The 24,135-nt window shown below is 52.3% G+C and overlaps 10 protein-coding genes across 10 annotated transcripts; 8 read left to right on the top strand and 2 right to left on the bottom strand.

The window, feature by feature from the left end:
- Positions 1-189: 189 nt before the first annotated feature.
- On the top strand, positions 190-1,610 carry QC762_102110 (uncharacterized protein; the record flags this gene model as incomplete). Its single annotated transcript, XM_062884596.1, has 4 exons — positions 190-726; positions 845-1,010; positions 1,070-1,158; positions 1,218-1,610. The coding sequence occupies exons 2-4, from the start codon at positions 911-913 to the stop codon at positions 1,608-1,610; spliced, it is 582 nt and encodes a 193-aa protein (XP_062747445.1). The 5' UTR covers positions 190-726; positions 845-910.
- Positions 1,611-2,787: 1,177 nt separating this feature from the next.
- QC762_102100 (uncharacterized protein) lies at positions 2,788-4,776 on the top strand (the record flags this gene model as incomplete). Its single annotated transcript, XM_062884595.1, has 4 exons — positions 2,788-2,806; positions 2,928-3,037; positions 3,091-3,216; positions 3,271-4,776. 4 exons carry the CDS (start codon positions 2,788-2,790, stop codon positions 4,297-4,299), a joined length of 1,284 nt encoding a protein of 427 aa, XP_062747444.1. The 3' UTR covers positions 4,300-4,776.
- A 174-nt stretch (positions 4,777-4,950) lies between these two features.
- Positions 4,951-6,949, top strand: QC762_102090 (uncharacterized protein). The gene is made up of 3 exons (XM_062884594.1): positions 4,951-5,803; positions 5,854-6,341; positions 6,431-6,949. The coding sequence occupies exons 1-3, from the start codon at positions 5,175-5,177 to the stop codon at positions 6,511-6,513; spliced, it is 1,200 nt and encodes a 399-aa protein (XP_062747443.1). The 5' UTR covers positions 4,951-5,174; the 3' UTR covers positions 6,514-6,949.
- Positions 6,950-7,756: 807 nt separating this feature from the next.
- Positions 7,757-8,521, top strand: QC762_102080 (uncharacterized protein; the record flags this gene model as incomplete). The annotated part of the gene is made up of 1 exon (XM_062884592.1): positions 7,757-8,521. One exon carries the CDS (start codon positions 7,757-7,759, stop codon positions 8,519-8,521), a length of 765 nt encoding a protein of 254 aa, XP_062747442.1.
- Positions 8,522-9,164: 643 nt separating this feature from the next.
- On the bottom strand, positions 9,165-10,765 carry QC762_102085 (uncharacterized protein; the record flags this gene model as incomplete). Its single annotated transcript, XM_062884593.1, has 4 exons — positions 9,165-9,922; positions 9,997-10,272; positions 10,341-10,507; positions 10,654-10,765. 4 exons carry the CDS (start codon positions 10,763-10,765, stop codon positions 9,857-9,859), a joined length of 621 nt encoding a protein of 206 aa, XP_062747441.1. The 3' UTR covers positions 9,165-9,856.
- Positions 10,766-10,800: 35 nt separating this feature from the next.
- QC762_0028280 (uncharacterized protein) lies at positions 10,801-14,493 on the top strand (the record flags this gene model as incomplete). The annotated part of the gene is made up of 9 exons (XM_062883183.1): positions 10,801-11,098; positions 11,150-11,167; positions 11,238-11,716; positions 11,817-11,944; positions 12,012-12,180; positions 12,246-12,379; positions 12,440-12,798; positions 12,857-12,947; positions 13,002-14,493. Exons 3-9 carry the CDS (start codon positions 11,657-11,659, stop codon positions 14,491-14,493), a joined length of 2,433 nt encoding a protein of 810 aa, XP_062747440.1. The 5' UTR covers positions 10,801-11,098; positions 11,150-11,167; positions 11,238-11,656.
- QC762_0028270 (uncharacterized protein) lies at positions 12,147-15,369 on the bottom strand (the record flags this gene model as incomplete). Its single annotated transcript, XM_062883182.1, has 2 exons — positions 12,990-15,369; positions 12,147-12,932 (listed from the first exon to the last, which is right to left on the bottom strand). Exons 1-2 carry the CDS (start codon positions 13,014-13,016, stop codon positions 12,147-12,149), a joined length of 813 nt encoding a protein of 270 aa, XP_062747439.1. The 5' UTR covers positions 13,017-15,369.
- A 515-nt stretch (positions 15,370-15,884) lies between these two features.
- On the top strand, positions 15,885-17,629 carry QC762_102060 (uncharacterized protein; the record flags this gene model as incomplete). The annotated part of the gene is made up of 3 exons (XM_062884591.1): positions 15,885-16,158; positions 16,220-16,478; positions 16,536-17,629. The coding sequence occupies 3 exons, from the start codon at positions 15,885-15,887 to the stop codon at positions 17,365-17,367; spliced, it is 1,365 nt and encodes a 454-aa protein (XP_062747438.1). The 3' UTR covers positions 17,368-17,629.
- Positions 17,630-18,101: 472 nt separating this feature from the next.
- QC762_102050 (uncharacterized protein) lies at positions 18,102-21,207 on the top strand (the record flags this gene model as incomplete). The annotated part of the gene is made up of 3 exons (XM_062884590.1): positions 18,102-19,158; positions 19,228-19,887; positions 19,944-21,207. Exons 1-3 carry the CDS (start codon positions 18,956-18,958, stop codon positions 21,205-21,207), a joined length of 2,127 nt encoding a protein of 708 aa, XP_062747437.1. The 5' UTR covers positions 18,102-18,955.
- Positions 21,208-22,250: 1,043 nt separating this feature from the next.
- Positions 22,251-23,931, top strand: QC762_102045 (uncharacterized protein; the record flags this gene model as incomplete). The annotated part of the gene is made up of 2 exons (XM_062884589.1): positions 22,251-22,645; positions 22,724-23,931. The coding sequence occupies 2 exons, from the start codon at positions 22,251-22,253 to the stop codon at positions 23,508-23,510; spliced, it is 1,182 nt and encodes a 393-aa protein (XP_062747436.1). The 3' UTR covers positions 23,511-23,931.
- Between the last annotated feature and the right edge of the window lie 204 nt (positions 23,932-24,135).

The raw sequence follows: 24,135 nt of genomic DNA, 5'->3' as shown, positions 1-24,135 counted from the left end.
GCACTGCATCGGACGAGCCGTTGCCTGTCCTCGGGGCGTTCAGTCCGCTGAGACGGTGGAGCCGAGCTGCCCTTCTAGTGTAGTCGAACCATCGGCTTTTCGATGAATGACAGAAACATCGACACTTTTCAGCGGTGTGTTGATGGTGATGTTGCGTCGCCTGAGACAGCTCTCCCAAAAGTGGTCAATCTGTGCCACAGAGCTCCCCCAGTATTCAATTACGGTGGCCCAATTGGAAGTTTTTCTCCTCTGTGTTCGGCTTGTTGCGAGTGCTTGGGCTGCTGATCCCTGCGACGATAAAAAGAACATGCCCGACAGGGATGGCCTGTCTAAACCTATCAAAGGCTTTGGCGGGTGATTAAGCTGCCAAGGGGACCAATCCTCTGTGACCTTGGAGCCAGCCACGGCCTAGATAGTCCAGTCGTGGGTCTGGGGTCTCTGGGGCCCTTTTTACTGAATCTCGGTCGCGTTTTCCTTCCTGTTGTGCCATCCCCATCTCCATCTGCGGACTGTCTTTCGTTCCCGATCCCTTTAAAAGAGCTGTGTGCTGTCACTCGCTAAGAGCACTCACGTCTCTAGGAATTGTTTGTATTCTTGCCCTCGTTCGTATATTTTGGCCGCCTCTCCTCGTCGCAACCGGTGCTTTAATCTCCTGGAACGCCGTTAATATTACGAGTCACCGTCTACGCCTTCTCCTTTTCCTCAGGTCTCGGATCCACCACAGCTGTAAGACTTGACCTCACCTTTCCACTGGAATGCGGACCCCGTGGCCGTGGCGACGTCGGCCCTGTTGTGTTCTTCCAACCGTCTGTTCCGATCAATTGCTAAACATAACCTCATTCAGCCCGCCATCTTGCTCCAGCATCCCTTCGCATCTTACCAGCGTGTTTCCTTGAGCTCCTCAGTCACAATGGTCAACTTCCGAACAACCGTCCTGGCCTTTGCCGCCGCCGTCACCGTCTCAGCCGACTACGTGATCGACCCAAATACCATCCCTCTCTCTGCCAGAAGTATGTTTAACGCGAAGTAATTGCTGTCAGGAGACATGCTTACCGGGTAAAATTTGCAGAGGCCTGGTGCAACGACCAAAGGAGCACTTGCCCAACCATTTGCCGTCAAACCAGTGTTGGCCAGCCCCTCGTCAACGACTGCGATCCTGTATGTGGCCTGGGCATGACTCGATCGTACGAGCTTTCGGCGCTGACAAAACCGTGTAGGAAACCCTGAGGTACGGCTGCCTCTGCAGCGACAACAAGCAACCAAACATGTCCGAGTACACCCTCACCCTCCCCTACCACGTGTGCACAGCTTGGGGCACTCAGTGCGTGAAGGACTGCGGCACCAACAACCTGTGCTCTGCTGCTTGCCGTGAGGAAAATCCTTGCGGTGCCCAGAACCCCAGCCGTGTCAACGAGACCAAGACGGCGACCACCTCGGCGGCTGAGGAGACGGCGACCCCAACTGATGGAATTGCGGACGGCTTCGGCGATGGTACCCAGAACAACAACGGCAGACCAGGAAGCGGCGCTGGTGCTCTCGCGCTCGGCAATGCCTATGGTCTCGCTGTTGTTGCCACTGGTCTGTTTGCTGGCTTCACTTTGCTTCTTTAGAGACCGACAATTGGCGTGGTTTGGTAAAATGCGTGCTTCAAGAATATAAAAAGCGGTTTCTCTGGTTTGTTGTTGGTGTTGGTCGGGGTTGATGTGTATAGGAAGAAGTTGTGCGTTGACGGTGGAAGGAGCTGAGCCTGGGAACCAGGAACATACTTAAAAGGGGTTCCAGGAACGTGCGATGGAAGGTGTTTAATATCCTTAATGTCTAAACTACTACACTACAATTCATTGGTCGTTTGGAGAATTTTGATAGGTGAATCCTTTTTTTTTTTTGGGCATTGGACAGTTCGTTTCACAAATCAAGGGTCTGGTTACACAGTACCGCATTGCTGCTGTTTCCCTCGCAGGTGTATAACTCGACTCACTCTAATGTCAGCAGGCTCGAGGCATAACGGCTGGTTCCTCTTATTGCCGTCTTTTAGTCGGGTGATTGTTTCATCTGAAGGTCTGGCTCTTTCATCCCATGTGTGCTGTTCACACAGCCACTTGCACTCATCCACGCACATCTTTCGATTCTGACTCGGGAATTCCAGCAACAAACATGTCTTGAAACACAAACGCTGAACTCTCACAAAGATCCACGAGCCGTGTTGCACAGAGTAAACATGAAGCTCGTCATCCGTCCTCCATGCAGCGGCAGATGCCCCCATTTCACTCACTGCAGCCTCACCGCCTGCCAATTTTCACGTGCAAAAATTCAAATCTCAAGCGAGTGGGGCAGACCCTTCAAATCAGCTGGCAGAGAGCAGGCTGTTGAGATTTGATTCGCAACGACACCAGCGTTGTCTCTCAACAACTGAAGAGACCGGCGCCTACAAAGTGCTGCTATTTCCTGGACTACCTTTTGCTCAAGTGGACCCCTTCACTGGACCCGGGCTTGATAAACGAGCAAATCCCGTCCACCGACCTCCGACCGCCGACCAAACCTCACTCCCGGTATCTTGACAAAGTAGTTGGTGGCAGCCGCCGTCTCTTGACTTGTTGATTTTTCCTTCATTTTCCTATCAACAGCCACGAGTACCCTATCACCGAACCGGCACCGATCCTAAGAAACATACCTCTAAACCACCGTCGCGGTTGTATTTTTCGAAACGGCTTCTTTGTACCGGCCATACACCTTAATCGCAGCCCTTGGAGCGTAATCAATCCCCTTTCAGGGAGGTTGACCGACACCATGGTACTAGACAGCAGCAGTGCGCGCAACCCCCTTTTCCCCACCTTTGCATTGACTCCCCATACCTGCATTTGTGCTTCCCCCGCGATCTTGCTCCGCAGAAGACGATGTGGCTGACGGCGATGGAATCTGTGCAACAGGAAGGGCCGCTGCCGAGTGTGTTTCCGAAGAAGCACTCATCCACCTAAAATACTACAAATATTCCGCCGTCGACAAGTCCCCCATATCGAACTATGTCCTCAAGCACTGGGTATGCGCTCTATGCCCCGCCTCCGACGAGAATACTTGACTGAGACCTTGTAGTGGAATGCGTTTGTGGAGGTTCTGCCATTATGGGTCGCCCCAAACATGGTGACTCTTCTAGGCTTCTTTTGCATCTTGATTAATGTCGCCCTTTTGGTTATCTATATGCCGGATCTCGTGGGACCTGTGAGATACTTTCCAAGGCACTGGGTGTGGGAAACACGAGCTGACGCTTTTCAGGGCCCAACATGGTTATACTTCAGCTTTGCGTTCGGTCTCTTCATGTACCAGACTTTCGACAACGTGGACGGCAAACAAGCGAGACGTACCGGCACATCCAGCGGACTGGGAGAGCTCTTCGACCACGGCATTGACAGCTTGAACTGCACCTTGGCCAGCTTGTTGGAAACCGCCGCAATGGGTCTCGGGACCTCCAAGTCTGGTGTCTTCACCGCTCTCGTACCTTGCCTGCCCATGTTCTTCTCGACATGGGAGACCTACCACACGCACACCCTCTATCTCGGAGTCATCAACGGACCGACTGAAGGACTCCTGCTTGCCTGCATGTTCATGATCCTGTCTGGGATTTATGGACCGGCTGTTTGGACCGAACCGCTGGTTGATCTCGCCGAGGGTCGCGTCTACCTACTTAGTAACCTAGGTTTGACAAAGGACACTATTGGCGACCTGTCGATCCGGGACATCTGGGTGGGACTGATCATCTTCTCGCTGCTGGCCACCCACATTCCGTTTTGCGTTTTGAACGTCGTCAAGGCTCGGAGAGCTCGCGGCCAGCCCGTGGCTCCCGTTTTCCTCGAATGGACCCCCATGGCCATCTTCACCTTTAGCATCGGCGCCTGGGTCTACAGCCCATACTCGTACATCCGCACCGACAACCACCTCGTTCTTTTCTGCATCATCATGAGCTTCGTCTTTGGCCGCATGACGACCAAAATGATTCTTGCACACCTTACCAAGCAGCCATTCCCCTACTGGACCGTCATGCTGTGGCCGCTTGTTGGTGGCGCCGTCATGGCCAACCTTCCTCGCATCGGACTTCCGGCCGTCTCAGCGGAGTATGAACACATGTACCTGGTGTCTTACTTGGGCTTTGCGGCGATTGTCTACTTCCGCTGGGCTTATCTCGTTACGACGAGCATTTGCAACTTTTTGGGCATCAACTGCTTGACCATTCCTTACGAAAAGCAGATGGAGAACAAGAGAAAGGCAGCCGGTATCATCAACGGGCTTGCGCCAAAGAAGGATTAATTGAGAGGAAGAAAGCATGAGGAGTAGTAGAGAAGAATGAAACCTTCATATGCATCGGGATCGGGAAGAAGAGCAGGGCTGTCTTCGTTGGCAGCGGGTCGGTCGTGGGCTGGGATTTGACTTTCTAAAAAGGTGGTTGGCATTGCATTGCATCCTAGCATGGCGTTTTTGGGTGTGTTGTCTGTCATGATGGCGTTTAAGCCCATGCCTCAACGGTCAAGGGGTAACGGTTCTTGGCGATATCCTCTGGAGAGGGCCTGGAGTAACTTCTCTACATATATACCTGGATGGGATTTCTAGATGTGCTGCTCGAAGCAGGTCGGGTTGTTGTCGTTGTGTCGTAGTAGATAGCGAGAGGTTTATTAATCGTTTTTAATGTACATAGTAGTAACAGCGAATCAACTACGCTGGATTTCCATAGAGATTAAAGAGTTAGAAGAGAAGACAAATGAATGAATGATATGGGTATGGATGAAAGATAAGATTGATATGATAAACGTTGGGGAGTGCCAAGCGGGTGAACCTGGAGGTTGGATGGAGACCGTGGACCTTCCCCACACTGTGCTTGAACCCCCCTGCGTTGGGCGTCTGCAGGGGTCACTAACGGTTAGGGGTAAGAGCCGGGGAAGCTGACGGCTACTCTCGACACCTTTCCATAACTGAGTGCTTCAGACTCATATATATAGTCCTCTGCAGAGCTTGAGATTCGGACCGCCTTTTTTTTTTTCTTTTTTTTTTCTAGCACGATGAGGGGACATACAATGCGGATTCGATAGCACCGATTCAAGCATCTGCTCACCCCATCCAGCCCATTCCTTCCGCGTTGTCATCATCATCATCATCAACTGTTGTTGCTCTCACCACCACCTGTCAAGATGACACGCCTCACGCTATCCCATCTCTTGTTGCCCTTTCTCGGGGGCACAACGGCAGGATATACCACGCTCTCGGACGACACACTCCGGCATATATCCTCCCCCCTTTCGGCGTCATCGCCGTCGGAACTGGACCCGTTCGATGGCTCCCTCCTCTCACCAATCTTGATCCCCCGTGTCCCGGGAACGCCAGGACACGCGGCTGTTCAGGCGCATTTTATTAATTACATCAAGTCTAATCTGTCGCCGGAGTGGACAATAGAGTGGCATAACTCGACGTCAAAAACGCCGGCAACGGGGGAGAAGCTGGTGCCGTTTCAGAACTTGATCATCAGGAGGGATCCGCCCGGGATGACGAGGGAAAGGGAAGGGGAGATGGAGAGGTTGACGCTGGCGGCGCACTATGATAGTTTGTATCGGCCGGAGGGGTTTATAGGGGCGGTGGACAGTGCGGTGCCTTGCGCGGTGTTGTTGTGGGTGTTGAAGGAGCTGGATGGGGCGATGGGGAAGAGGTGGGGGGAGTGGGAGGATGATGGGTTGGAGAGGGGGAAGGGGGTGCAGGTTGTGCTTTTTGATGGGGAGGAGGCTTGGGTGCAGTGGAGTGGGGAGGATAGTCTTTATGGGAGCAGGTGAGTGATACTAAAGTGGGGGAAGGGGGATGTCGCTGACGTGATGATAGGGCTTTGGCGGAGGATTGGCAGAATGAAAGGTATGAGGATGGGAGTTCGAGGCTTGATACGATTAGTTTGTTTGTGTTGTTGGATTTGTTGGGGGCGGCGGATCCGACGGTGCCGAGTTTCTTTGGGAAGACTCATTGGGCGTATCAGAACATGGCCAAGGTGGAAGAGAGGTTGAGAGGGTTGAAGTTGTTGGAATCGGAGCCAAAGGCGGGAAGGTTTCTTCATGACTCCGAGAGATCGAACTGGAACTTTGCCGGATATGTCGAGGATGACCATGTGCCGTTCTTGAGGAGGGGGGTGGAGGATATCTTGCACATTATCCCAACGCCGTTTCCTAGGGTGTGGCACACCATGGATGATGACGTCAAGAACTTGGATGTGGCCACGGTGAAGGATTGGGCAAAGATTGTGGCTGGATTTGTGGGAGAGTGGATGGATTTGGAGGGACACTTTGAGGGTGTGTTGCCGGGAACGGAAGATGAGAAGGGTAGGTATTTTGTGAAGGACGAGCTCTAGATGCCCATGATGATACCTTGCACAAAAACAAGAATTGAGAGCTGATATGTCGGTGAATAGAGAGCCCTGCATTCACGGTGTTGGTGCGGTCGTCGCTGGTCTGGCTTGGGGCTGGTTGCTTGGGACTGTTGCTCCTGCCGTGAGATATCTGGGAAGGAGCGAGCCCACAGTTCATACAACCGAGTTGAGGAACACTTTTCGCCAACAAATGGCAACCCCTCCATGGTCCTATGACTTAAAGGAGGGGATAAGAAAAGAGGTCCTGACCTCTATAGAGAGTTCTAGTTCGACTCCAGGGCGGGTCATTTCAGGATCAAATGGGCCCGTTGCCCTCATCAGATGGCTCTGATCTCAACGAGCGAGCACAAGCAACAAGAAACCAGGCACTGACGCCAGATCTGCAAGAAACCGAGGACCGATGCCATATCTGATACTATGCAACTGTGAGCAGACATGGCCTAGAATCAAGTGCTCTCTCTACTCTGTCATCCTCATTGAGATGACATGGTGCTGAGCAAGAGCAAGAATAACACCCCCTCTTAGCTCCCCTGAAGAAGGTATTCTAAAGAAATTGTCCCCTGCCCTGAAAGGGTCAGTGGTGATAATAAAAAACAACCCCATACCGCCAGCCAGGATGGCGGTAACTCAAAGGAAAATAAAAAGAAACCAAATTAAAAAACCAAACTGCAAACCTACAGGCTTTTCGTAGCTGACACCCTTCCAAAACATTTGAGAGGTGTCAGTGAGCTTTTTGCATTTTTATACTTCTATCTTCTTTTTTTTTTTGATTGACTATGTTCCTTCTTGCCCAACTTCTTTCTAATAGACAATAAAAAGATATTGTGAAGGTTAACCTAGACTGATATTTTAACCTAATGTAAGTAGCACAGTCCTATGGTATTGAAGGCGCACTGTATGATCCTTGTCCCGCTTGGGTTTGTGGGGCAATTAGTAGGGGTTTCGACCCATGACGACAAACCGTTGAGTCTGCGTGGACTGTGCGACAGGTCTTTTTGATTGTTCTCTCTTGAGCAACATCTTTGCAACACGAATACCTTTAGCTTTCAGCCTACCTACTATACTGTTGTTATATTGCCTACCGCCAGCCTTGATCCCGCTGTCTTTTTCTGTAAAGCTATCCTTGACATCAAGCATCCCACACAAGAACCAGCGCGTCGCATTGCATCGCATCGCATCGCATCCAAGTCGCAAACTCTATCCAAAGACCCCAAGACTCCAAGACCCCAAGACTGCACTGCCGTCATCCCCAACTTTCCAGTAACTGCCGGTGTCGCACGCCCCTCACCTTGGAGCGCATATTGCTCTCGCCTTCAGCTTGAACTCTTGGGCTTCAACCGATGAGGTAGCACCTCCTAAATTAGCTACATGGCATCCGAGAACGAGCACCGCGCCCAGGCGCAACATGAGCCGGCGCAAGCAGCAATACTCGATAGCAATAAATCCGAATCGCTAGCAAACATGTCTGTGGCAACCAACGGCCAAGCACCTCCCCGACGTAACCCCTTATTCGACGACGACGACGACGACGGCGACGATGTAGCCTCCACAACCTCCTCCAACCACGACACCGTCTCCCCGACTGTAACCTCCCCTCCATACTGGCACTCAACATCCCACCCCCCAAACCACCCTGCCTCGAACGGTCTCCGCCCTTTATCCACCGCCTCCGTCGAATCCGTCCTCCCACCCGGGGCGATAACCCTCCAAGACAACGAATCCGACCTCCCCTCCTCCCACTTCCTATCCACATCCCCAACCACGCCTCAAGACCGCAACCGCTCCTGCTGGGCGAGATCGGTGACAATAACGGATTACATCACGATCAACACTTCCTCGACCAACATCGGGGCTTTCACAGTCTGGAATATTTCGGTAGAGACGCTAGAAGGGCCGAGGATAAATATTAGGAAGCGATACAGCGAGTTTGATGATTTGAGAAAAAAGTTGATCATGACGTTTCCTGGGTTTGAGGCTGCGGTGCCGGAGTTGCCGCCGAAGAGTTTGGTCAAGAGGTTTAAGACTGGGTTTTTGGAAAAGAGGAGGGGGGGGCTGCAGTATTTTTTGAATTGTATACTATTGAATCCTGAGTTTAGTGGGGCGCCGGTGGTGAGAGAGTTTTTGTTTAGTTGAAGGGGATCAAACTGGGAATGGGGTGGGAAAGGGGGGTTAACATAAAGAGTTGGATAGTGGGATGGTATATGGGGGGGTAAAAGGCTGGTTGAATCCTTTTGTTGTTTTGGATCCTTGGGTGATATGCGAGGACGTTGGGCTCACGTTGAATATCACAGGATTGATGTGGATAGAGTCTGACGAGTAAACTTTGGATATCACACGGCGCGTCGCGTGTGTTGGCTAGGAATATAGTTTGGCATATTTGGCCGGGCTGAAGAAAGGGAATGGTGGGGGGGAGTACGCCAACCTATAATACTGCAAGGAAAAACAAATCATCTTCCCTTCCTCGGCAACGGAACGATTTTGGGTGGTGATATTGATTGAGAGGTCTTCAAGGCCGCCCTTGTATATACAGACAACAGCGCTTGGTGATACTTTGCGCGCCGTGTCATAATTTTGTACGTATAATTACGAGCTGGGATCAAGGTCACGAGTTGCTGCTCATTGATATCTGCCTTGATAAAAGTCTTTAAGGTATGCCCAAGTTGCAGGCATACTTAGAGTAACACTAATGTCAAGTTCTTGTTGGACTAGGCTGAGAGAGAGACAGTTGCATCAGATCAATGATATGCGTGTATACTTTATACATAATCGACTCGGGATGGGGACGATGATTCGAACTTCAAATGTTCTGATATCACGGGCAAGGCCGGGACGAGAGAGGGGATGAAATAACAATATTGGCCAAATTCCAACCTCTAAACATCATTCGACACCTACGTCCATGAAAGATATATACGCTTGCTGATGACTACATCCAGCCAAATATCACTCACCTGAAGCCAGATACCTACCCTGCAACCGTTTGAAGATGAAATTCCAACTGATACCCTCGGCACTTGCCTCCCTCTTGAGCAACAATGCCTTTGCTCAAACCCAGTTCCCAGACACCAGAGACCTACTAAGCATCCGCACTACTACCATGGTGGGGGGGGGGAAATACACATTCCTCCGGGTGGTCAAGCTTCAAACCTCTCCCGCAGCGTCGACAACCCTCTGAACCAGGAATTCTACAACAAACCCCCAAGGTAGGCCAACCTGGTCAAGAAGTTATGTTCATACATAACACTCCTCACCACCCCATCAAAACCCCCTACTACACCAACCTCACCTATCTTACGCCGAGGACGACCCGAATAATCTTCGCCATCGAAAACCCCGAAATGAGCTCTCTGCGGGTCGGCATGGGCCGACAGCATGGCCAAGTAACAAACATTGGACAGTTCGTAAAGAATCTTCGCAGCCGGACAAAAGCTGTTGGTGGATAGATGGCAAACGTACATACGTACGGGGTCAAACAGAAACCCAATTTCGGGGTGGAGGAGGAGAAGGAGGAGAGTGGACATCGTTTCGAAACCACTACTAACCCGGTCAGCAAGCTGCAGAGGGATTTTGGAGCCATATGGGAGTGTGGAAGGTGGTAGGTGTCAGACCCATGAAAGATGAAATGCTGGCTCCCGTTTATGATGGAAGGATAGAGAGGTGTGTGTGTATGCGGGTGAGGAGCTGCTAGCAGCTTGCCAGCAAAACTTCACACACACGGCTTTCATATTCATCCGAGAGTCCCGGCCACGGCTACGGGGGGTCTTGATTATATCGAACAGGGAGGCCGAGTGGGAGGAGGCGAGATTCGCCAGGAGTGTCTTGTCCGGTTCACCAACACTCTCCATCCATCCATCCATCCATCCAGTGGCCTCGGTCGACAAGCCCTACTGCCGCTGGGGAAGTACGGCTGCCTACCCGGGGGACGATGCCACCACCGACGCAAGCCTCCCACCATGGAGAGGAGCCCAAGGGTCATGGGAGACCCATTCTGGTCTCTGTTTGGCCACAACGTCCCCTGACTGCAAGGCGAGTCGAAAGTGATTCCACCCGGAGCAAAGGCTATCCGGCGGTAGTCAACTCCTCCCACCCCCATACTACCACCCCATACCCCATAACCGTCTTGTTTGCTTTTCCCACATGATCCCCCTATTTCCCGCAGTCCTCGATATCCACAATACCAATACCCCCAAGACACACTGACGCAAATAATGCAGACATTTGTCGAGCATGATGACGGGTTCACCATGCAAATATGGGAACCCTACCCACGTTGCCCAGATCTAGATCGTACGGCAAACACTTTGTTAAAATGAGCCAGGACTTGTCGATCCCCGCAAAGGCAGAATTGCCACCAGTTAGCATGCCCGGCACCGACATCGTTGACGTTAGTTTGCGTATATATGTAATGAAAGGGAGGGTTTCGCGAGGCGGAGAGGGTTGGTTGCCCAGAAAAAGAATGGGAAGATCAGATCTCGAGGACCCTGCATGAGCCCTGACCATCGGTGTGTTTTGATCGGTTGGAATCCACACCTGGCCCTCCCAGGAATCTTGTCGCGCGCACCAGCATCTTTCTTCGTGTATAGGAACCCGGCCAGTTAGCTACACTCTGTAGCAATCACGAAAGGATTTGGAATTGCTGCCGCCACAAGTTCTGCTCATGCCGACTCGGGCGTTGGATGCCGGCACCGAGGGGGCTGGAAAACTGCTTAGGTATTCAGCCTTCCCGATGACAAGGATCTCGACTCTTTCTGATAAGTGTAGCTTCATGGGTGGTGAAAGGTGAATGGCCCACGAGTTCCCGCTTGCAGGGAAGACAGTTCGAGATTCCACCCTAACAAATCCCCTACAGGCTTGGCGATCGACAGTTAAGAACGGGGGGTTATTGGAGTAATGGGCTTCTGCTGAAAGCGGTGCGTCGACGACACCGAATTGTTAGGCCCCTGGGCCCTGTAACACCGAACAGTTAGCTGACTAGCAGGGGTTATAAAATAGTAGTCTGGGGAGGGCTAGGGGGTGAGATGGCGTGTGTCCCAGCAGCTCCGGCCACAGCAGGGGTACAAGCCGTGCCTCTCCGCCCCCCGTGCTCTCCCAATCCTCGACAGGACCCTTCCCCGTGCGGTGGTCGGCGATATTGCTTATTGTTGGGAGCCTTCCCATCATCTCAAAACAAAACAGATCTGGAAACCACCCAGAAAGAAATTTTCATCAGAACCATCCCTCTTCAGGTTTCCTTCCTCGTCGCTAGTCAGGTCAACATCAGGCAGCAAAATGAGCGCCACCACAGCTGCGGCGGTGTCGTGCGTTGAGTGCCAAAGACGAAAGCAAAAGGTAAAGTCTGGTGAAAGCACCCTCGCAACGGCCCGCGCTGCATTAGAGTCGGATCGTTGGATCGTTGGTTAGGTAGAGATTGGCTGACAGCTCGATCCAGTGCAACAAACAGTTCCCCTGCAATCATTGCCTGAAGCGAGGAGTCTCGCACCTCTGCCGCTTTTTATCCAAAGGGGTCGGTTCCAAGTCAAGCAAAGAGGATACTGTTCTCAGCGACAACCAGCTAAGGTGAGTAAAGGACGGGGAAGCCCGTTGTGTCTCTCGTTGCTAACCCCTATCTTCCACGCGCCGTCAGAACATCGAAGAAGCGGAGTTCAGACAGCCCAGACTACGGTGACGCTTTTGACGGAGACGCAGACTTTGACAATCAAAACTCTGCGGCTGAAGTCAGCGATGCTCTGAATGCCCTCGGTTACATGCCTCATGACCATCATCTGGTCCTTGGCAATGGAAGCGGCCCCAAAGTGAGCAGCTTTCTACCACGGCCCGTGCGCGCTGGAGACTGCGAGACCGACTGACCATTCAATAGCCAGGTAAGGATGTTGTCGAGGATGAAGCTGAGCCGTCCGAAGAACTCAAGGCTGCCCTTGAGTCCATGCCTGCAAAGCCCTACACCGATTGCCTTGTCGACAATTGGCTCAACGGTGCCAACCACCACTACTAGTACGTCCCTGTCCCTGTTAACATCGCCGATGTATCGCACTTGTTGACCAGTTTCCCAAGTGCCCTCTACCCGTCCGAGTTCCGAACCCAATATGATGGCTGGTGGGCAACTCCGCCGAACAAGGTCTCGCCAGAGCTTACCAGCTTGATTCTGCGTGTTTGTGCATGCTCGCTGCATTTCATCATCGATGATAGTGTCAAAGAAAGGCTCGAAACCGAACTGAAGGCCGACGCCGTGACATTCGCCCAACGCATGCACAACGCGGCCGACAAGCTCAGCACAAGCATAGCGCCAGGAAAGGGTGGTCTGATTCACGTCCAGCAGCTCTTTTTGACAGCGTTCTGGTACAAGTCGGCAGAGAAGTGGACCGAAGCATGGCACGCCCTGAGCAGAGCGATTCGTGCTGCCAACGAGATTGGTAATCTTCCCCTCGGCTGAGTCGTTGTTTTCTGGCGGATGAACTAACAGTGAAATAGGCTTGCACAAGGACTCTTTGTCTGAAGGTATGTCCGAGTTTGACCGTGAGATGAGAAGGCGTCTTTGGGGCGTCCTCTACATGTGGGATTTGTGAGTATGCGTCTATATCCAATTCGGAGTGCCTCTACTCACAGCTGGTGACAGTGCCCTTGGCTCCATGCTCTCACGCCCCCTCCTTGTCAACCATGCCGATTGCACTTTCGTAATGCCAACTCTGGCCCTCGAAATTGATCCCGAGCGGCCCAACCAGCCGTCGCCCTTCCGTCATATGAATTTGCATTGCCAGCTGTGTCTTGCCATGGCAGCCGAGTTTGCTCCTCGCGCCGATGGAAAAGTGGATGAGGCCGACCAGGCCAGAAGACTGCGCGATGTCGTCTATAAGTGGTATGAGGATCTTCCCAAAGAGTACTCACGCACGAATCCCGACACCCAGTGGGATGAGGAGTTTGATTGGGTTGTCTTCCAGCGCCGGTATCTCCATCTGATAGGATACATGTCTCTCTTCAGCCCATTGAAGGCATTCGTCACCCGAAATTCTGGCAAGCCTCTGACGAAGCTTGAATCCGAGCTGCGCGCGGCTGGTGTCCAAGCCGGCCTCGATCTGATGGATGTGTCGTGGAGCTTCTTTGAGAACATGGTTTCAGCCGGTGCAAAGTTCCACTATGCCATCTTTTGCATCTTTGATGCCACGACGGTCATGTGCTCTGCTTTTGTCCACGATGAGGCCCGCACTCTGCCACAGCGCGAGACGGTGCTCGAGGCTATCAACAAGGGTCTCCACATGCTCGAGGAGTCATACGCCGAGTCCAAGACAACGGCAGCCCTGTATCGTATTCTCAAGGGCCTCATCATCAACCTGCCGCTCAGCCCTCAAGAAAAGGGAGTAATCGGAGCTCCGAAACGCAGCAAGCGCACAAATGCCAACCAGATAGGCGACAGTACAGCTGCCGGCTCATCGAACAATGCGTTGGCTAGAAGAATTCTTTCTGATCGTATCTCCGAGGGCGTAGCTCAAGGATCGAACACCGATGGGACACTGGTCGAATCTCAGCTCGGCTCAAATAGCTCTCAACTCGGTTCGAATGGCTCGGTATCGGTGGTGTCGTCGTCATCGAACAACATTCCTTCATCCGAGGTTCCGTTGCGCTCAAACGCCCCCATCCCGTCTGGGAATGGACAGGTTTTCCATGGCTATCAGCCAATGGATAACCCACCACCTTCCAACGGCCATGATCACTTGAGCCATATGCATGCACAAAACATGCAGCCCTCGCCATACTATGGCACAGTCGACCAATTCATGCCCTCAAGCGCAGGCATGGTCCCTTCGAATGAATATCTGGTGACCGACAGCTTCGTACCCAACAGCGGCTTTGTGTCATCGAATGACCTCCAATTCAGCAATGACCATCATATCTTCCACTCCGGGCCGCCTGACCCCCTTGGCTACACCCAGCCCGCGTGGGAACCGGCCCCTGATGCCAATCCAAACTTCGGTCTGCTCCAAGGAGCGATCCAGGAGGTATCGGAGGATGCGGTGCCTGCTGTGCCCAGTGTGTTGGAGTATTGGGACTGGCAGCAACTTGATCTTGGAAACCCTGGGTATTGGGGGAACCAACAGCCGCCACGGATGTGAACATGGGATCCGGTGTCTCCCTTTAATCGAGGGGGTCTGGCGCTGAACCGGAGACGCAACTTTGCAGCTGGTGGACTAGGCTTTTTCGGGTGTGGTGTTTTTTAAGCGATGGCGTAGGCGTTGGCTTGTCATGACAGTTCTTTTAGGAATTCGTCGTTAATCGTTGAAAAAGAAGGTGTTTCTTGGATAGAATGACGGGCGATATGGTTGGAAGGGACCTGGAATTTGTTGGAGAGAATCATTGGGGGAGATATTGGCGCCCAAGCTCGGGTTCCTAGACATGGATGGGAAAGTAGCCGGTTTTCGCATGTCTTCTTTGAAAATAATTATTTTATCGATAGTGTCGTTCTGGATTTGTTGTCTTTCTGTCGAGTTTCCTTGAAGTGGTAAATGATTGACAGTTTGTCTCCTTTGGGGGATCGTCGGTCAGAAACCAGGCGAGGGAAGGGACACATCATAATTCGGGGCCCGACGATGGACACATAGGTTTCTCGCATGAATAATAGCCAGAGCTGAGAGACAGGTGCCCCTCCGAGATGTGATATGGTCAGGGTCCGTAGTCCACCAGCGCTCCGAAGACTTTCGGACCCAGTGGACCCTGGATCGGGATTCGAATTGGTTAGATTTCGGGTTTCACAAGCAATAACGGAGAGATGGGGACCTGCCTGCCGACCTGAGTGATGACTGCATCGAATCGAGATCGTGACTTTGGTCTGTCGAAGCCGGCAAAAAGATTCTAGATCTTCGATAGGTAGTCTGGTTGTGCCATGTGGCTTGAAACCTCATACGACCGTTGTTCTAGCCACGTGTGAATGGAAGCGAATGGCGTCCTGGGAACTAAGTGTGGGTGTGGTTCAAATGGGACCACTGTGGACGACATCTTGCCCCTTTTGAAATCGGACGAGGAAATATTGGAAGCTGAGGACTGGCCAAGGCCCAAAAGTGAGCTGATGGAGGCTGCAAGTTCAGAAGTTCAGCACATTGCGAAGGCCCAACACCTGCGGGCAGTTCAGTGGGTCCTTCCCACTATGCACGTTATCACCATCAGTTATCGGTGGGGGGACTGGCCGACATCACTGCTCCTTCAGTGCCACATTGCGAACAAAAAATGGAGACTGAGACTTGAGATCAAGGCCGCGGCAGAGACCAATGCCTTGGGAAAAGAGCCAATAGGCCTTGAATAATGGTCAGAAGATCTTTGAACGACGGTCAGAAATCATTCAATAACGTTGAAAGACATGTATATGGCATTTTATTGCTTTATCATGCAACATATCATCTACTTTTTTGTACGTAACGTGTGAGATCGGTGGAGTTGCCCCCGGGAATACACAAGCCATGAGCCGCTGAATACAACGAAGGCGGCATAACTTCTCACCCAAACAAACCCAATGCACGGAAAAATAATGCGACTTTGGCCACCGGCATCCTCCTCCTTGACGGGTGAGCTCCAGGCATACCTTACCAGAGGGGTAAAAGCAGCTTCTCCACTTCTTACAAGATCAACCTCTCGATCTTTGACTCAATCAAGCCGTCGGTGTCTCACATCAACACCATCCTCAAAGTTGAAGATGTCATTGGCAAATGCAAATGCCGAGCAGGGAAATGGTCCTAAACAAAATGCCTGGGTTGGAAGTGCCGGGGCAGCTGGCTATGATCTGAGAAGTGAGTTGACATATGAGGTTCTGAATCAGATGCGTGAAGCTGAATGCAAACGTGAACGTAGGCGATACGATGACAACACCCACAGCCTCCATGCTTACTGCTATTCAGAACTGCACACTGTTTGATGATGTCTTCCAGGAGGACCCAACTACTATCGATCTGGAAGCTCACTGTGCTGCCTTGACTGGCAAAGAGGCTGGTCTTTTTGTCCTGTCCGGGACCATGGGTAACCAGCTAGCTTTGAGATCTCTTTTGACTCAGCCGCCCCATGGCTTGGTGTGTGACTACCGTTCCCATATTGTCAAGTATGAGGCTGGAGGGTAAGGCAACTTGCACACATTATACCCTGATATCCAGTTTGCTAACTTTATAAACAGCGTCTCCGCCCTGACAGGTGCCACAGTCAAGACAATCGTACCAAAAAATGGCATCTATCTGTCACTGGAAGACATCAAGGCCAATGTCTACCTAGATGACGACGTACACACCTGCCCAACTCGTCTCATCAGCCTAGAGAATACTCTCAACGGCATGATCATGCCACTCCAGGAAGTCCAACGCATCTCGGCTTTCGCAAAAGAAAATGGGCTCAAAATGCACTGTGATGGAGCACGACTATGGGAGGCTGCGGCTTCCGGCGCAGGAAGCCTGAAGGAATTTGCTTCATGTTTCGACACTGTTACACTGTGTTTCTCCAAAGGCCTCGGCGCCCCTATCGGCAGCGTCCTCGTCGGAGACAAGAAGGTTATCAAGCATTCCCGCTGGGTAAGGAAATCAATTGGCGGCGGGCTTCGACAGTCTGGAGTCGTCACGGCAGCAGCCCGGGTTGCCGTTGACGAGACGTTTGGCAAAGGACCAAATGGTGAAGTGGGCTTGCTGCGGGATACGCATATTTTGGCACAGCAGGTTGCCAAAATCTGGACTGATCTCGGCGGTCAGCTTATCCATCCGGTACATACCAACATGGTCTGGCTTGATCTTGAAGATGCCCACTGTCCAGACGCCCGGGTTGATGAGCTTGGAAAGGAGGCTGGCTTGAAGCTCATGGGGGGGAGACTGGTGATACACTATCAAATCTACCAGAACCGCGAGTTTGTTGTTCCTCGTCTAGAATCCATCTTCAAGACAATTATGGGAGAGAAGAATGGAAACAGCAAGGGCTTGAAGGGGCAAGAAAGAGAAAGGTCCATGTATCGGACATCGCAGTAAAGTGCCGACAAATAGGAAATTTACACATCCCGACACTCTAACAATGTTCACCAATGGATGATTATAAAAGCCGACTTGGATTGCTGATGTCGGTAGCCGAGATCCCTTGCCAAGTCTTCCTTCATGTAGGGCAAGACCGAGGATGCGGGCCGAAGTCTTGCTTCTGTCCATACAAAGTGAGCCCGGAGACGCCGGACTGCCCGATGATTTGGTAACGAGAACACAAAATGAACTCGGTGGAGGAGGACAAGACTCGCAGCTGAATGGTGACTAAAATCACCGACAGGGAACAAGGCAAAGCACGGCAGACCTCAGCCAAGAGGCTAAAGATACCGCCACTGACGATGATCTGTGGCTTTCTTTGAAAGACTATGAGGGCTGCGAGGGCTTCCTGGGCGAACCGTTTGTGTGGAACAGCCATTTTCCTTACCGCCTCGTTGGTATGCGCCTCTGGTTGAGGAGCATGCTTCCGCGTCTCTGCAAGCTCTTTACCCCGCCTTAGCCCCAAAGTCAAGAGACCCTGCCAATGGCTGACGTCACCGTGGATCCGCCGGTCCCAGCGAATGGAAGCGCTAGAATAGCTGCGGACCGGGCCTATGCCGGAGCATTTGAGAGTGCAGAATGCGGGGAAAGCTCCAAACAAGCTCCCCAAAATCCAACGTCTTGCCGTCTCTATTGACCGACGGAATACAGCCTGGAGCGGTGGACAAGCAGGAACTGCCCGGTTGTGGCAGGTGCTACATGCCTCGAAAGAGCCTCGTGTGGGAGGAATGCACAACCGTTCTCGTCCGGGGCACACAAGCATCAAATTGGCCGCAATGGAGGTTAAGAGGTACCTGATCCGGAACACATCGAATCAATGGATGATGGATCTCAATGCGGCAGAAAAAAAAAGTTGGAGAAACAATGGGCAAGAGAGAGAGAGATGACGATCATGAGGAGCACGCCAAGGAAAGCCCACCTTTGACGACAACCTGGAAAAGACATGGGCAAGACACGGAACCTGGAATCTGGGATCGAGATCAGCATGCCTCTGCTGGTATTTCGTCCCAATTCTTCTCTTCGCTTGTCTGGCGTGGCCTGCTATGATGAAGTGGAAGGCACGGCAAGCTTATTGCAACCTTGACTGCATGTAGAACTGGCAGCTGCCCCGCAGAATTATTAAAGTGCTGATTTCTGGGCTTGACGACACCACCATTCCCAAACGCGCCTGCCTCTCTTGTGAGTGCAAGGTGGAAAGTATAGAAGAGAGCAGAAGCCCAAGACGGCCTGCCTTCTGTCCGATCTTGTCACTCCCATCCCCGGGCCCGTCCTCGTGCCCCTGCCGACCCTGCTCCTGCCCGCTCCTGCCCGCTCCTGCCCACTTTATATCTTGTGTCTGTCTGCCCCCCATATCGACCACTCCTGAGTTCCTTCCCGCCCACCCTGCCCTGCTTATTCCTTCTCCCATCACACTCTCCGATCGCCGAGTCAGACTTTCTTCAGCACTGACCGACTGAACAACAACAGCACCCTCACTCCACCCCTGCCTCTTCATCTCACAATTATAGCCGCATAAGAACCCAACCGTGTGTGAACAGCCTTCACAATGGTACCGCCGGTGCATCGCGGCCTCGTGGCAGGCGCTGCACTCGCGATCTGGGCAACCGCAGTCGTCGCCATCCCTCAGGCTCTTTGGGTAAACGGCTCGGTGGTCGCGCCTTGCGACTCGCCCTTGTACTGCCAGGGTGATGTTCTCAAGGCCATCCAGCTTGCCCATCCCTTTTCCGACTCCAAGACATTCGTCGACATGTAGGTTTCATCGAAAACAATCTTCTTATCCATGCCTGTCTGAGACATGTTCTAACTGTGGAACGCCAGGCCCACTATCAAGCCTTTGGATGAAGTTCTGGAGGCCTTCAAGCAACTCTCTCTGCCCCTCAGCAACAATACTGAGCTGCAGAACTTCTTCCGCGAGAACTTTGCCCCCGCGGGTGGTGAGTTGGAAGAGGTTCCTAAGGAAGAACTCGAGACCGACCCTGTCTTCTTGGAGAGAGTCGCGGACCCGGTCGTCAGGGAGTTCGTGAGCAAGGTTATTGACATTTGGCCCGACCTCACAAGACGATATGCGGGTGGTTCCAACAACTGCACAGGATGCGCCAATTCTTTCATCCCGATCAACCGCACCTTTGTGGTTGCCGGTGGCCGGTTCCGTGAGCCGTACTACTGGGATTCCTATTGGATTCTGGAAGGTCTCCTGCGCACCGGTGGTTCCTTTGTGGACATCTCCAAGAACATCATCCTCAATTTCCTTGACCTGGTGGACACTGTCGGCTTCGTTCCCAACGGTGCCAGGGCTTACTATCTGAACCGCAGTCAGCCACCTGTGCTCTCATTGATGGTCAAGGTGTACATCGAGCACACCAATGATACAAGCATTCTGGAGCGCGCAGTGCCACTTTTGATCAAGGAGCACGAGTTCTGGGCCACCAACCGGACAGTTGAGGTTGAGAAGAATGGCAAGAAGTACACTCTCAACAGGTAAGTCTCTGCGATCAACCTAAATGAAGGAAGAGAAAGGCTCACAACAAAAATAGATACTTCGTCATTAACAACCAGCCCCGTCCCGAGTCCTACCGTGAGGACTACATTACAGCCAACAACGAGAGCTACTATGCCGAGACAGGTATAATATATCCTGTTAAAACGCCCCTCAACGAGACCGAGAAAGAAAAGGTCTATGCCAACCTCGCAAGCGGTGCGGAATCTGGCTGGGACTACAGCTCTCGTTGGCTTCGCACGCCTCTCGACGCAGCCGAGGACAAGTACTTCCCTCTCCGTTCTCTCAACGTGCTTGAGACTATTCCCGTCGAGTTGAACTCGATTCTCTACCAGAACGAGGAGATCATCTCTTGCTTCCTCAAGCAGCAGGGCAACGAGACCGAAGCCGAGAAGTGGGCTGCCAAGGCGAAGACTAGAAGCCAGGCCATGTACGACGTCATGTGGAACTCAACTCTGTGGTCGTACTTTGACTACAATCTCACATCTGCCTCGCAAAACACCTTCATTCCTGTCGATGAGGATGTCAGAGCTAGGGAGACTGGCCCGGCACCTCCTGGACAGCAGGTTTCGTTCCAGATTGGCCAACTGTTCCCGTTCTGGACAGGCGCGGCCCCCAACCACCTCAAGAACAACCCCTTGGCGGTTCAAAGGGCCTATGCGAGAGTTGCGGCGATGCTCGAGGAGAAGGCCGGCGGGATCCCTTCCACAAACTATTTTACTGGACAGCAGTGGGACGAACCTAATGTCTGGCCTCCCTTGATGCACGTCTTGATGGAGGGCCTCCTCAAGACACCACCTACCTTTGGCGAGGATGATTCCTCATACCAGGCCGTTCAGGACCTGAGCTTGAAGCTCGCGCAACGCTACATCGACTCCACTTTCTGCACCTGGTATGCCACCGGTGGCTCAACCTTCGAGACGCCCAAGCTTCAAGGCCTAGCCCCAGAGGCGAAGGGAACCATGTTTGAGAAGTACAGCGACAACGCCACGACTGTGGCTGGTGGGGGTGGCGAATATGAGGTTGTCGAAGGGTTCGGCTGGACCAACGGCGTAGCTATCTGGGCAGCTGATACTTTTGGCGACAAGCTCAAGAGGCCAGACTGCGGTGATATCGAGGCAGCTAACGTCCATGCTAGGAGAGGCGGCGGTCTTCTGCCTCCAGGATTCACCAAGCCTGACAAGAGAGCCGACAAGAAGGAGGATCAGCTCGAGAAGAGAGGCAGGTTCGCCGTCGAACTTGACTCGTGGGATGCCCAGTGGGTGAAGAAGTTTGGAGGCAACAAGGGCCAGAGAAAGTAGGGGACCAACAAGGAACGAATGGGTTCATCGATGAAGATAAATGATGGTTCTTTTCATGTATATTTTTTTCCTGTTCAGCTGTTTGCGGATACCACTTGACTTTAGCTGTATATGCAGAGATACGGAGTACCTTCAGCTTAGGGCGTTGAGGATGTGTACTTATCAATCAAGATGTCAAGATGCTTATCTTGGGAGTTGAATTCTACGCCTCATGGCTACAGCAGTGACCAAGCTTCTTGTCGGCACTGTGCATTTGCGGGGAAGATCGCAATTTCGTTTTTTTGCAGTTGTGTCGAGAGAACGCCTTTCCTCTCTTGGGCTAACGGTGAAGGTGGTTTGGCGCTATGCCTGCGTGGCGCCGCGATAACGTCCCAATGGTGTGTCTTGTCGGTCAGAGGATTATCCGCCGAAACCGAAACGTGATCCAGAGTCCTGTGGATCATTATGCTCTCTGGTTGATGTCTCGGGTCTGGGGCCTTATCCCTTGGTGAGGGAGCCAAAGGGTCTAGACAGTTTGGATTCTTCAGCTCTGCAAAGAGGGGGTGTGGGTGGTTGCATGCATTTTCGCTTTCGTATGTGTGTACAAAACCCCCCCATGCCCCATGCCCAGAATGATCACCCTAGGAGGAGGAAGAGGAGAAATGCTACGGCGCGAACAAGGATGAGGATACTATCTAAACCAAAGAGAAATTGTGGACAAGGATGATCTGCCTCTGCTCGTCTAGGCGCGGGAGAGCAGCGGCGGGATATCACGGTCGCAGTGGTGAGAGAGGTAAGTGGTGGTGGTGCTTGTGGTGGTATTATTGATTTTGTTTGATGCCGAGGTTTGGTTCAACTCTTTTCTCCTTCCTCATTCATTTGTGTTATTTTCGCTGGAATTGAGGTTTTGTTTTTCTGACGAGGTTAGATGATGGTGGATTTAATCGTGCTGGAATAGTACCATTATTTTGCTTCCATCACGCAACAACGTCATTCCCTCCCCCCCACCATCACACCTTGACTCTCTCCCGGGCGCGTCTGTCGAGGAGTGTTCACCATTTATTATGGCGCCCGGGAGTCGGTCCTCGTCGCGGCTATCGCAGCCGTTGCCGATGATTATCGAGGATGTGGTGCACTCTACCACGCCGCCGCCGGGGGTGCCGCCCAAGTCGCCGCGACGACCACCGGTTTCGAGGTCGAATTCGCAGGGGAGTAGTGTGCGCGGTAGTCATCGGTCGAGGACGCCGCCGCCTTTTGGGGCAGTTTCGGGAGGGGTGGAGAGGCCGGCGTCGGGGACGGCAAAGATGGAGGTTGCGCAGCGGGAGGTGGTGGGAGGGGGGGGGAGGGATCAGGGACCGGTGGCGAGGAAGGGGTGGTATAGGAAGATGTTTGGGGTTTTGCTGGTCGTAGGGGTGATAGTTGGGTTATCGGCTGGTTTGACCATCGGGTTGCGAAAACGGTTCGTCTTTTTTCTTCTTCTTCTCGGTCTTCTTCTTCTGCTTGCCATTATATAACTAATATATCTTGTTCTATATAGAAACCAAACCTCCCAATCCGACTCCCCCTCCCCAACGAACCTCTTCCCCTCGGGGTCTTACATCTTCACTACTGCTCTTCTAACTAATACCTCCACCGCTTGCCTCACCTTTCCGTCTCTGGCCACCGCCTGGCAGTGCTACACCTCCCCAGAACAACAACCGCAACCACGGTTACTAGCAACAGCGATATTCCACTGGACGATAACCCCCTCCCCGAGATCAGGCTATACCATCTCCTCCAACCCATCCCACACCACCGGTCCACAATTCCAAAACCTGACACTGACACACCTCGATATTAACCAATACAATGAACGTTTTGTCTTTTCGCTTATCTACCCCAAACCAGTCACTTTGTCGATTCCTACCAATGGAACAGAAGGGGGAGGAGAGGAGAGGATACAATGCTGGTTTAACACTACTGTTTTGTCAGCGGCGATATACACCCGGCAGAGAGCGTCTTGGCCGGAGGATTTGGGGGGGGTTATTCTGACGGAGATTACGGGGAGGGCGGGGAAGGAAGGGGAGGAGAGGGTTTGGCCTTTTTTGGTGGAGGTTGGGGAGGTGCAACAAGGTGGTGAGGATGGGGAAGGGGGTGTGGTGCCGGATTGTTATAGGGATGGGAGGGGGGTTGATTTGGGGGGGTTGTTTGGGGGGAATGATAATGGGACTGCTGGGGGGATTGATGGGGCGGAGGGGGAGTGTGGGTGTTGGTATAAGAATTTTGAGTTGGATGGGTTACGGGGAAATGGGACGATGGTGGAGAGGTTGAGGAGAGGGAGGTGATTTCTGGGTGGTGATCCGAACTGGGACTCTGGTGCGCGATACACAGTCAGTTTGGTGATGCCGCCAGTGGCTCCAGAGATCTGTCGAGCAAGGTATCTTTCCAGCAAGGTATTTCTCCAGCAAGGGGCGGTTTTCGAAAAGCTGAGGAGGAGTGATGATACCCACGCGGTTGATACTTTGGACTGCGAGATGGAGAAGATACCCCCATTCGTTTTTATTTGATGAGCTTTTAGCGGGTTATTGTCATTTCTGGTATGGGAGATTGGGATCAAGTCATGGAGTTATAACAAGGAATGGCTAACAGGACAAGGGGCATGGGCAGGTACCCCAGGCAACAAGGGACACGTATGGATAGCATGGAGTTCGAACGGTATGTATTTTGGGCATTGATACACAGTACATAGTGTAGATATAAGTAAACGTATTTAATATGACATTTTTGTACATACCTGCAGCTCCAAACCCAAGACTCTGTCCGTAGGTATGTTAGCCAACACGTGGGCCCTGGTTTGTTATCGTGGTATTCTTTTCTTTTCCTTTGCGTGCATTGCAACCGCCGAGTATATCCGGACGCACCGGAAAACTTGTTTACTGCGTCTTCACTGTTCAGTATCCCCCTCACATG

The sequence above is a fragment of the Podospora pseudocomata genome (genome assembly GCF_035222375.1).
Source record: "Podospora pseudocomata strain CBS 415.72m chromosome 1 map unlocalized CBS415.72m_1.2, whole genome shotgun sequence".
In the NCBI taxonomy this organism is placed as follows: Eukaryota; Fungi; Ascomycota; class Sordariomycetes; order Sordariales; family Podosporaceae; genus Podospora; species Podospora pseudocomata.
Note: the sequence above shows the minus strand (reverse complement) of the source record. Positions and strands in the feature narration are given on the sequence as shown.

Coding starts and splice junctions, on each gene's coding strand:
- QC762_102090 (XM_062884594.1), top strand. CDS start 5,175: ATGACACGCCTCACGCTATCCCATCTCTTGTTGCCCTTTCTCGGGGGC. Junction 5,804..5,853: donor GATAGTCTTTATGGGAGCAG/GTGAGTGATACT, acceptor ACGTGATGATAG/GGCTTTGGCGGAGGATTGGC. Junction 6,342..6,430: donor GGGAACGGAAGATGAGAAGG/GTAGGTATTTTG, acceptor GTCGGTGAATAG/AGAGCCCTGCATTCACGGTG.